Below are 11,650 nucleotides of genomic sequence, written 5' to 3'. Positions count from 1 at the left end.
GAAGTTCCGGGAATCCCGAACATTTACGGGATCTCGAAATTCCGGGAATCCTGAACATTTACGGGATCTCGAAATTCACGGGAATCCCGGATGTATTCGGGATTCTGAAATTCTCGGAATTCCATTCCGATCCCGGGAGGAATTTCCGTCCCGACCGGGATCTCGTACACCCCTAGTCATTCTATTTTTTTATACGGTTCGGCTTCGAGTGTGTTCGATTAAATACGGGAGGTCGTAAATGAAATTAAATGCATACACGGATTTTCCGACTTGATGTTTGCATATCGGAGATAGGGGAATTTTATTAGAAGGGAATACAAAAATTGCTGTGTGATGGACTCTGTTCTGTGAGGGTGAGCGGGAGAGGGGAAAAAATGAAGGGAGCGTCTCATCCTGAGCCTGCTAGTGGACTCTTCAGAAAGATTTCACCTAGCAAGCTCGTGTCTTAGATACCGGGATGTTTGGAAGACGGTCGTGAATGGCTGATATAGGGTGTCTACGTTTAAATTCGGACATACGCAGGATGTCAAGTCTACAACAAATTTCCAACAACAAATTACTTTTTGACCTTTTTGTTTGTGTCGCCTTATTCTCGAGTATTTTCGCTTTTAATTTTTGTTCCGTGTTTTCGACTTGACACTCCTTAAACGGCCATAACTCCACCAAATTATAGTGCAAACTTAAAACTAAGTACACCATTCGAAAGAGCGTTAAATTTCCCATCTCTCTGATGCAAAAGCAAAATTTATTACGTAGATTTAACAAGTGAAAAATTAGGTCAAACTTTACATTGTGAAAGTTTAAAAAAATTTGACTTTTTCTGTATTCGTCTTTCGATTTCAAAGACATAGTTGTTTCGCGGGCATTCTTCGGGAAAAACTTCCTCGAAGTCTCAGCTTTTGAATGGTATTGTCAAAAAAAATTGTACGGTAGTATTTTAGGGAGAAAATGATGTTTAAATGCAGAAGATTTATGTATGGAAAAGTGATGTCGAAGAAAGAAATACGCCTAACGTAACAAAATATTAAGGAAATATTAAGTCTATCGGAAAGTTCTGTCCGTTTTTAAAATAACACAAAATAATAAATTCATCATACCTTGAATAAATTTGATTGAACAAAATAATTTTCATTATTATATATGACATCTTGCCAGGATGATTGCAATTTGTATATCGTTTGTAATGATTATACTTTGTAAAAACTTGTAACCGGAACGGACAGAAAATCGCTACACTTAGCGACGTGCGACCGTAATGCCAAGGAATTCATTTCCACTCCTAATGAACGCTACAATTAAATTTGCAAAATAAACGGAAAACAAGCAACACCAGTAGCTCGAAACAATATCCTCAATCTACATTATTTCGTTTCAAATATCACTTTGCAGCGGGCGCAATTGAATTCACCGAATTTTCAAAATAATCGCGATACAAACATCCCCGGACCGTGACATTATCATCCCTTAATCCGCGTTACTTTGTTTCGTATAAGTGTTACAATTAAATCTACAAAATAAACGGGAAATAAACAATACCGGGAGCTCGTGACAATATCATCCCTTAATCCGCATTATTCTGTTTCGGATAACGGTCGCGCGTAATTTGAACGCGCGGATTGCGTTTTAATTTAAAAAACAAATTAATGCCCCGCGGGAGTGGGGAAACCGATCAAATCTGTCGGAACGTCGGTTGGGCGAGAATTTTCTGCAGCGGATAGTTAACAGCGTTGATCGTATTGTGCGGCTAAATGCATTGGCCGAGGGCCCTTGTGCGTTCGAATCGATTGTTCGTTTCGAATTTCACACCAACGAGACCGCGTTTTTACACGTATCAACGGGTTTCGGTCGCGTAACGTGTTCCTGTGTATTTAACGCCCGTGAATAATTCCACGCCACTCCCTTCGTCTACACCTCCCCATAGTTAGGAAATCGTGTATATACATACGTCCAATAACCATTTCACGGTACAGCCCGTCTATGAATCGATCAACAATTTACAATACAACGACGGATTAACTCCCACGCACATCCATCGAACGATTTCGGTGGTCGATGGATCGTCGACACGGTAAAAAAAAATGGAACGGGAGCTCCGTAAAAGGTGAAATATCAAAGCAAATCGTCAGCGAAAATATTGCAGAGGATTTAAATACAGCGAGACTCGCTTTAATATTCGTTTATTTATTTTATACATGTTATTCTTGTTTCTGTTTTGTAATAACTCATCGTAATTGTCGTTGGAATATTTTGTTTAACGAATTCGCGAAATTGGAAAATATTCGCAGGTGCATTATCTTTCATTTAATTTGATTTTTAGTTCTGTTTTTTTTTTTTTTTTTTTTTTTTTTAAGGCACAGGGTCGTTTCTGTAATTTAATTTATTTTATAGATATTCGATAGCGCTCGAGGGCTTGCAAAGGTTTGAAATGATTGCTCGATGTATAAATTCCATTGGTTAGCGTGTGTAAACAAAGACGAAATTCTTATTTCTGAATTTAAATTTCTGCTTCGTGTAAGTCTGAGCACAGTATTTTATTTCATTCAAAGGATCCTGTGAATTGTAAAAATAGTTGTGCCTTTGAGCAGCAGGTTCTAAGTGTTCACGAAAACGTGTCAAGAGACCCTGTTCTTCGTGTAATGAGACACCGCCTCTTTTGTCAGGAAAATAACGTCTAGCGAGCAGATAGAATCTAATTGCATGAAGTATTTTTTTTCTTCTAAATCATTAACGAAGACAGCGCACAGTTTGGTTACTTAAATAACGTTGAAATCCACCAATATTTTATTCAAATATTCTCTGCAAAACAATTTCTTAAATTAGTTAAGTTATAGTTAAGTAATACATTGCAAAAATTACTCTACTACTTTAAATATTCCAGGGTTAATGTACAGTGCTGTGAATGATTGTTGATGCAAAGGTAAATATTTAATACTTCAATGAAAAGGGAAGCCAAAATTCTTGAAAATAATTTTTATTGTTTTTCGATACTTAGAGAATCTATCAATATACATAAGCTATACTTAAACTATGTAGTTCTATTTCAAACTACATAATTATAATTTATACTACATGTTTAGACAGAGAAGTCAAAATCCTTGAAAATTTTTATTGTTTTCGATACTTAGAGAATCTACCAATGGAAAATTAATTTGGACCAATAATTATTCACACTACTGTATCAACTAAAACTTTGATTCCTATCTCGATGATTGTTTTATTAAATAATGTCCACGATGTTCGAAGAATTCATTGAGTTGTAAAAGTAGTCGTGCCTTTAAGCAGCTGTTCTAATTGTCCAAGAAAACGTGTCAAGGGAGATGTTCTCAGTGTAATGAGAGCCCATGTATTGTCGTGAAAATAACGTCGAGTCTGAGCGCTCCTCGCATAAATGCTCACCTTTATTCCGTAATTGCTTTCTTCGTATATGATGGACACGTAGCTCCAGCCCATTCTTAGGACGATGTCTACCATCGCTTTCACTTGATAGTGGTCGCTGGGTATAGTCCGCGTGAAATATTCGAAGCGTTGCTTGTTGGAGAGTTCTGGACTGGTCGAGAAGAATGAAACCTGAAAGCAGAGGGGAACATTATGGGTTTTGGGGCTTAGAAACTCTTCTCGAGATGAACAAAACCATCGAGTATCGTAAATCTTATAATTTCAGACACTAGAATGTATTCTGCAAGCAATCCTCTCAGAATTGACAGAATTTCCTATATGGGAAATTTATATCCTTTTTTATACAGGGTATTTCAGAACCATGTAGGTTCTGTTAGTGTAAGAACTAAAGATGAAGGATAGCTGAGACAATTCTGAAGAATAATTTCCTTTGCGAAAATGTCGGATGATGCTTCCTTTTTGAATTATTAACGAAAAACCAACGACCAATCGCAGCGCGCGAGTAGCCCGCGCTCAGCTGCGAGAGCATAGACTCGAGCCAGGATTGGCTGGCTACGTCAGGTCGCGGTGGGGGTAGCCAACTGAGCGCTCGTTACACTACACTGCGATTGGTCGATGGTTTTTCGTTTATAATTAAAAAACGAAGCACAATCCGACATTTTTGCAAAGGAAATTGTGCTTCAGAATCGTCTCAGCTACCCTCTGGTTCTTACACTCACGGACACCTTGTATACAGGATTGGTCCACGTAACTTCTCGATTAACTCCTGAGGTTCGCATTCTACGAAAAAACATTTCCTACAAAAGTTTAATTATACGCGTTAAGCGTAGAAATTAATTCCATACTTTTACGTTCACAATTTGCGGAAAATAAATTTTATGTAGCGAGAAAAATTGCAATCGATAAATAATACCGACCGAACTCCGTATACAATTCGTTGGAAATTAAACATAAATACAAAAGAGAAATGTGTGCAGTTTTTTCTTCGAAAGGAAAAATAATACCATTCAACCATACACAAATTGACCAAAATCGAATGCAAATATACAAATATTTTTAGGTCGCGTGTACAAACTACACTATATACTTGCTTTTAAGAACCTTGTTCTTCTAGTCCCGCTAATCTTTGTTTGTATACTTTTCAAAGACAAAGACAAATTCTCGTTGAAAAGGGAAACATGCTGCACTCCGTAGACGCTGGTAACGAGAAGTTGCGTAACTTTTTGCTGTTTTGAATTAATTCGACAAACTTTCACGTCGTGTACAGAAACGTGTTCCGTGATCTCAAGTTTACTCTCGTGCAACGTCGAGCATCACTATAATGCTATAGCATATAGCAGTAGCGCAATGCTGTCAGTGTCGTTACGTTTCGGATAACATCAGAGAAATTTAATTTTAAGCTAGAACAGCGCGGTTGTAATTCGTCGAAATTATCGAGACACCTTTTCGGAGCTTGCTAACTTTCCAGTAATATTCGAAGATTTTTTGAGAGGAGGTGGGGGTTGAAGGTATTCAATGCATGGAATTTTGTAGAGAAACTTGAGGGCGTTAATAAAGTTTTTTAATGAAGGGTTTGAAACAGTGCTCGAAGCTATCGACAACTATCTCGCTCGGAAGACATCGTCGTTGAAAATTTTAGATAATCCTTCCCTACACCCTCTTATCGCGAACTTTCAATTATCGTGGACTCTTATTACTCGCCGTTCTGTTATCTGACCAGACTTATAGGGAGGACTTTAAATACAATGCGAAGACGTAGTTTATTGATTTACTTACAAGCGTTTATCGTTTGCGAGATCGTCTTTAAATCTTAGGTTGGCATAGGTTGAGTCTCAAACTAGCTGTTCCTTTATACGGTATTGTCCCGAAATAAGCAACGCGACGCTCCCGACCAGATTGCTTATTTCGAGACAATACTGTATCATCTTTCCATGAAAGTTAAGATACAATTCTTTTCTATATTATAAGTGGAAAATATCTCGAAGAATATTGATTTTGAAGAATGATAAAAATAATAAATAAAATAAATTGATTATAACCAATTTCATTTTATTTTATACAGTCGGGGACAAAAATAAGTGGACAGTTACTGGAAGTAGGTAAAGATGAAGTTTGATCGAATTAACGTAACTGTTATAAACTTCAGTTTTATTAATTATATATCTTTATAGTATGTACATTATGTAGTGAATAATTGAAGTTCATACTTGCATCTTTGTGTAAATATGCTGTAGTTAACGAAACTGATAGCTATTTAGCAGCAGACAAAAATCAGTGGACACTTACTAAAATACGTGACAAATGGAATACATATTGAAATTAATACTTGGTATTGCCACCTTTTGTTTCTATTACTGCTTCCAGACGTCGAGGAATACCTTTTACTAAATTTTCGATATAATATTTATCAATTTTTTCAAATTCAAACTGTAACCTTTTGAAAAAATCGACCTTTTTATTTCGTTGATCCAATGGAACATTTGCGTCCAGTAAACTCCATAAATTTTTTATAGGATTCAAGTCGGGGCTCTGAGCCATTCAAGCAATTTAATATGGGAATCTTCAAAAAATTTTTTAGTTTTCGTAGCAGTATGCTTGGGGTCGTTGTCTTGTTCGAAGACAAATTCGTCGTCGCAACCCATCTTTACTACTGCTTTTTCTAAATTTTCATTTAGATTATCAATATATTTGTCTGGATTCATAATTCTATCGATTTCTGCTAATGCACCAACTCCATTCCATGAAAAGCACCTCCACACCATTAATGATCCTCCGCCAAATTTAACTGTAGGTGTAATAAATGCTTTTTTATATGCTTCATTTTTTTACTCCAGACTTGGTGCTTTTTTTTTAATTGCCGCAACTCAAATTTACTTTCGTCGCTCCAAACTATATTTTTCTAGAATGCTAGTGACATATTCAAATATTTTTGTACAAATGCTAAACGTTTTCTCATATTAATTTTATTGATGTATGACTTGCGTCTAGCCTTGCAACATCTTAATCCAGCTTCGTGAAGGCTTCGTTTTATCGTTTTTGTTGAAACTTTTAATCCCATTATTTCTGCAATACTTCTTGATGCAATTGTTTTCTTGTATGGTGGTGCAGCGTTTGCGTCCACGGCCTCTTAAATTTTTCACCGTATTATGTAGTAGAATTTTTTATAAATTTTTTCTACTGCACTTTCTAGAGCACTTTTAGATACGTTATACTTTCGAGCTATCACGCGGTAACTTAATTGTGTACAGCAATCTAAAACGATTAAATGGCGAATTTGATTTGAAATTTCTTCCGTTTTTGACATTCTGAAATTTTTCTAGAAATGCTTGTACTCGTACGAAGGCTGAGTTAGTACTAATAAGTTCCTGTCGGAACACTGCATGTAAGCGTAATCTCTGCCTAATGTTTGTATACATTTTTTGCCTTATAATAACTTTGTAACAAAGTGTCCACTTATTTTTGTCTGCTGCTAAATAGCTATCAGTTTCGATAATTACAGCATGTTTACACAAAGATGCAAGTAAGAACTTCAATTATTCACTACATAATGTACATACTATAAAGATATATAATTAATAAAACTGAAGTTTATAACAGTTACGTTAATTCGATCAAACTTCATCTTTACCTACTTCCAGTAACTGTACACTTATTTTTGTCCCCGACTGTATATACAGTCAGTCCAATAGAATTCGAAATTAAACAGATTTAATATTGTAAGGATATTTATTTCAAGGTTCGGTGTAAAACTGTCAAAATACAAAGACAAGAGACAATATATCATAGACAAAGTTAAATTGCAATACAAAATACAAAATGAATGAATAATCAATAAATTACTAACACAAACATAACTGACAACTATAAAACGTATAAACATACCTAGTGGTTTTAAATATTAACATTCATCCAACATTCATATTATAATACATTACAATTAACATTCATTCAACATTCACATTACAACATATTACAATATTTTCAAATAAATGCTTCGTTATGCATATGCACGTAAATAGACTTTACACGTTTGTACACTCACAATAAAATATTTATTTGGAAACATTAACACTATCATTTAATTTAGACAAATTTCGTTAATAGACCTAGATGGTATGAATATTAACGACACTGACTGTATTACATATTATTTTGTATGTATAAAATGAAATGAAAAATAATTATTTTATTACTGAAAGAGACTCACAAAGCGTACTTTCTGCATGAAAGAGAATGAGTTACAGGAGATACTTTGAATAGAACTCGACGTCGTCGTTCATTGATCTACTTACAAGCATTTATCTTTTGTGGGATTGCCTTTACGTACCACAAATCTTGAGAAGCTCCCAATTATACGGATCCATCCGTTTGGATGGATCCGGCGCAGCCCTCTCTGGTGATTTGCATAAAATGCAAATGCACGCTGGAATTAAAATTTAATCTTTCCTTTCGTACAGTTGTCTCGAAATTTAATGAGTTTTGTTTGAGAAGGTTAACGAGCAATTTTTCAGCCACGGTGGCTTGAAAGGGGGTCGAAGAGTAAGGGGGCGTCCTCTCGAGAATATAGAAAAAGTGTTTAGTTAAGGGAGGTCTGCAAGAGATGATAAAATTGAATGTTCTTTTTTTTAATACTCGAGATAAGTAAAGGCCAAATGTAAATTAATTTGCAGATATGTAATAAAATGTAATAACAAGTGACTATAAAAAAAGTTACACTACATTTTCTTCGTAAAAAGAAAGTTATTTCAGCTAATTATTATTAATTATTTTTATTTGCAATGACCTACTGTTGAAACTCTCGAGATTTTAGAGTGTCTGGACTATAAAAAAACATCTCCGTAATTTCTCTACTTTATCATCAAACTCTACAGTGTGTAACTGAAAAGTCTACGCTCTCACTTTTCCCATACCATCAAATATGAAAGTACATACTGGCGAGGAACGTTCGCGAAGTGCTCCATCCCTGAGTTTGATGAAACTTTGCAGGATTGTAGAGCGATCATAAATAAGGCATACGTATTTTTCTTTACCGGTCGTAATTCAAGTTTAAGGGTTGAGAAACCACCCCCTGAAAGTTTTAACTCCTTAAACCGCCGGAGATGCTGGAAACTTTTTTCAACATACACTTATGGTTTTTCATGAGCAACATCGGCGAAGAAAATTAATTGACAATATCTATACCCAACAAATCTTAACGACAAAATCACAATAAAAAAAAAACTGTGTATCGAAAATGGCAGCTGGGGATCAACCTGAAAGCTTCAATACTTTTCCAAGTTCCTGAAGCTATTGTCTTTAGAAAATTAGGTTCCGAGCTTGGTAGATATCTTGAGTAGCTTCAGAAAGTGTCAGGAATTTTCATACTTCGGTCGTAGCTGTATTAAACTAAGAATTAACAGTTTTATTCGTTGGGATAAAATTTTTAGTAAATTTAAATTTAATAAATTTTCAATTACGTAATACAAGTTTATGTATGGTTATATTATGTATGCTCAACCCTGTTTTTAAATTATTTGCAAATTGAACAGAGTACTGAAGACATTGGAATAAATAGAACTATATTCAAACATAATTCCTTTTTAACCGACTTTGAAAAGGAGGTTACTCAATTCGAGATGTATATTTTGTTCGTTATAAGTGGAGAACATCTTCAAGAATTTCACTTTCGAAGAAGCTACATCCAATTACTGAATTATATTCTATCGTGATCCATCGTAGTCGATTTTTGAGATGGTCTGCATGATTGATCATCTTTCTCGAGGAACAAGACGAATTACGAAAGGTTTGGTGAAGCTCGAGGGACCGATTCTCGCGTTGGTCCGATACTTGTATCCCCCCAAGTGACATTAATGTAGCAATATCGTTAATAGCGACGATCTCGCGAACAAAATGTAGTTTCCCTCAAGAAAATCCATTATCGTGCAGGTTTTGATCAGTAGGAACTTCCCCGGTTCAATTAGATAAGGTCAGATATGGGGTAGAAGTCGTGGCACAGGAGTTATGAATTTCTATATTTTTTGTTTTGCAAATAAATCAATTTTTTATTTCATTTTGTGACAAACATCGATGTAATTTTCAAGTAGGCTTCAGAATTAAGAAGAGGCCAGTAGTGCACCATGGGAGAGTCTCTTCTTCACAAAAATTGTATAGCAATGTTTTTCAAATAAATCAAGTAATTTTTTATTTCATTTTGTGACAAACATTGACGTACAATTTTCACGTAGGCTTCTGGAATCAAGATACAACCTCTCGCATAAATACACTGCTTCAAACAATTAGCGGGACACTTTTTCAAACCGTCGTAACCATGGGAGTTTTCAACCGATTGAAATGAAACTGCGTGAGGAGTACTTTTGAAGTGTCCCCTAGACGTGTGTAAAGTTGCATTGGCGAGGGTTGATGCGAAGGGGTTAATTCACTCCCCTAAAGGGAAGGGTGTAAAAAACGACTCTTTGAAACAGGCCAGGGATGACGGAAGGGGTTGAAAAATTCAAAAAAACCTTTGGGGCGACTCTCCTTGATACCCTCTACAAAATGCACTCGTTGAAATCCCTCTCGGACAAACCCACCCCCACAACCTTCCACTCCCTCTAAAATCCACAATTTTTTGACGATGGTCTCGATTTTCGACTCGATGCATTCTCTGGACTCCCCTGATCCAGAAAAAGCTATCACTCATACCGTGCACCCCATAGGCACCCTTTGGGTGGTGGAACAGCTCGCAAATTTTCAACCCTCTTCGTAAGGGAGCACTTCCACACATCGGAGGGCGATGAAATTCACCATGTTTGTTCTCGATGTATAATAATTTCCTTAGGCTTAGGTTTAGTATGGAATTAACCAACCATCACTCATATTTTTGACATTCAATCACTATATGATTGTGTTATGTCAATTATGAGTTAGGTTTCGCTTGTACCACGAGTAGATGAATCTCTTTTTTCCATGAGGTAATTACAGGTTAGATGATTAGGTTTGCATGGTTTATTTCACGTCTCGCTGTTTCTCTTCATTCAGATAAAAATAGACTCGAATCATAAAGAACAGCTCCTCTTCACTAATTGAGTCGTTCACTGTGTCGAAGCACTTGGTACAGTCATAAATTTGTATATTTATAATAACTGTCCTGAAAAGAAAAGAACCTTTTTCAATATATATTTGAATTTATATTATAAAGAGAATTTAAAAAACAATGTATCTTATTTCGGCGCATTTCTAAACTTTTTGTTGTATGAAGTAAATCGATTTGTGTCATAGAATAAATGGACCACGTGGATTAGAAAATGAAAATTTAATATGATTTAGATTCACACTTGATACTAGGTTTGCTTAATACTACTTTTAATATTAACAAATAAAGGATTTTATTTAATAGCTTGGATTTAGAAATATCATATCAGACATTGAACGAAACGAACGAAAACAACATGGCCGACAACACGATCGACATCCGGTCAGTCAATTCAAAAAGAAAAGAAACTAGATTATAAGTGACAACTAAATAAAGGATCGACTCAACAAATAATTATCGCAGTTCTCAACAACTTGTGCGACGAACGGCTCAATTAATTCTCATGTATCTTCCCCAATCAATCCACCTTTGTTTCCACGGATCATACCACACTCATCCCATTTCCCTTGCTGTATAATACGTTTCTTCCGCTAGAATCTACACGCATTTCTCAAAGTGTCCTTCTCCTTGCCCCCGCGAATCGCGATGCCCGGCGATGTTCCATTTCCAACTCACTCGCCACGTAGTTTCTCGCGAAAACGACGATTTATCTCGGTTGATCAGCTTCCTGACGTCAGCTCGACATATTTCGCCGGCGCAGCGCCGTTAACAAAGAAACGCGCTCGAGCGTTACGCCTGGACGGTATTGCTTCTGGAAGACGAAGGATTTCACTCGGTCCGCGAACACTTGCGGGATTGGGTTTCGCAAGCCGCGTGGTAGATGAGTTTATGTAGCGAGAAACGAGACGGCGTTATCTCCCGCCGCGGCGGGAGCCAGCTCTGGCTTCTTTTCTGTAAACTGCTCGCCGTTTTATACGCCGTGCTTTATGTCTTACCAGCTGGCAAATTCGCGGGGGCGGGGAATATATTTATCAAACCTTCTCAGACACAACACTCGAAAGGCATTAACTGGTTCCCTTTTCGATTCGCGATCGGAGAAGCTTGATATTCTTGAAAAATGAAGGCCCACGAGCTACTTCGCGATGGACCTCGCCATCTTTGTGGCGTCCGTAGAATAGCCGT

The 11,650-nt window shown here is 36.5% G+C and overlaps 1 protein-coding gene across 2 annotated transcripts in view; it reads right to left on the bottom strand.

Moving 5' to 3' along the window:
- Positions 1-11,650, bottom strand: part of LOC128892838 (metabotropic glutamate receptor 2-like) — a 234,559-nt gene that overhangs the window by 32,295 nt on the left and 190,614 nt on the right. For both annotated transcript variants that reach the window (XM_054153401.1, XM_054153403.1), the window contains one exon: positions 3,397-3,567. In XM_054153401.1, the coding sequence (XP_054009376.1) occupies positions 3,397-3,567 (171 nt within the window). The remainder of the gene's footprint in view (positions 1-3,396; positions 3,568-11,650) is intronic.

The sequence above is a fragment of the Hylaeus anthracinus genome, unplaced genomic scaffold, assembly GCF_026225885.1.
Source record: "Hylaeus anthracinus isolate JK02 unplaced genomic scaffold, UHH_iyHylAnth1.0_haploid 2, whole genome shotgun sequence".
Lineage (NCBI taxonomy): Eukaryota > Metazoa > Arthropoda > Insecta > Hymenoptera > Colletidae > Hylaeus > Hylaeus anthracinus.
This window is presented reverse-complemented; position numbering and strand designations above follow the sequence as displayed.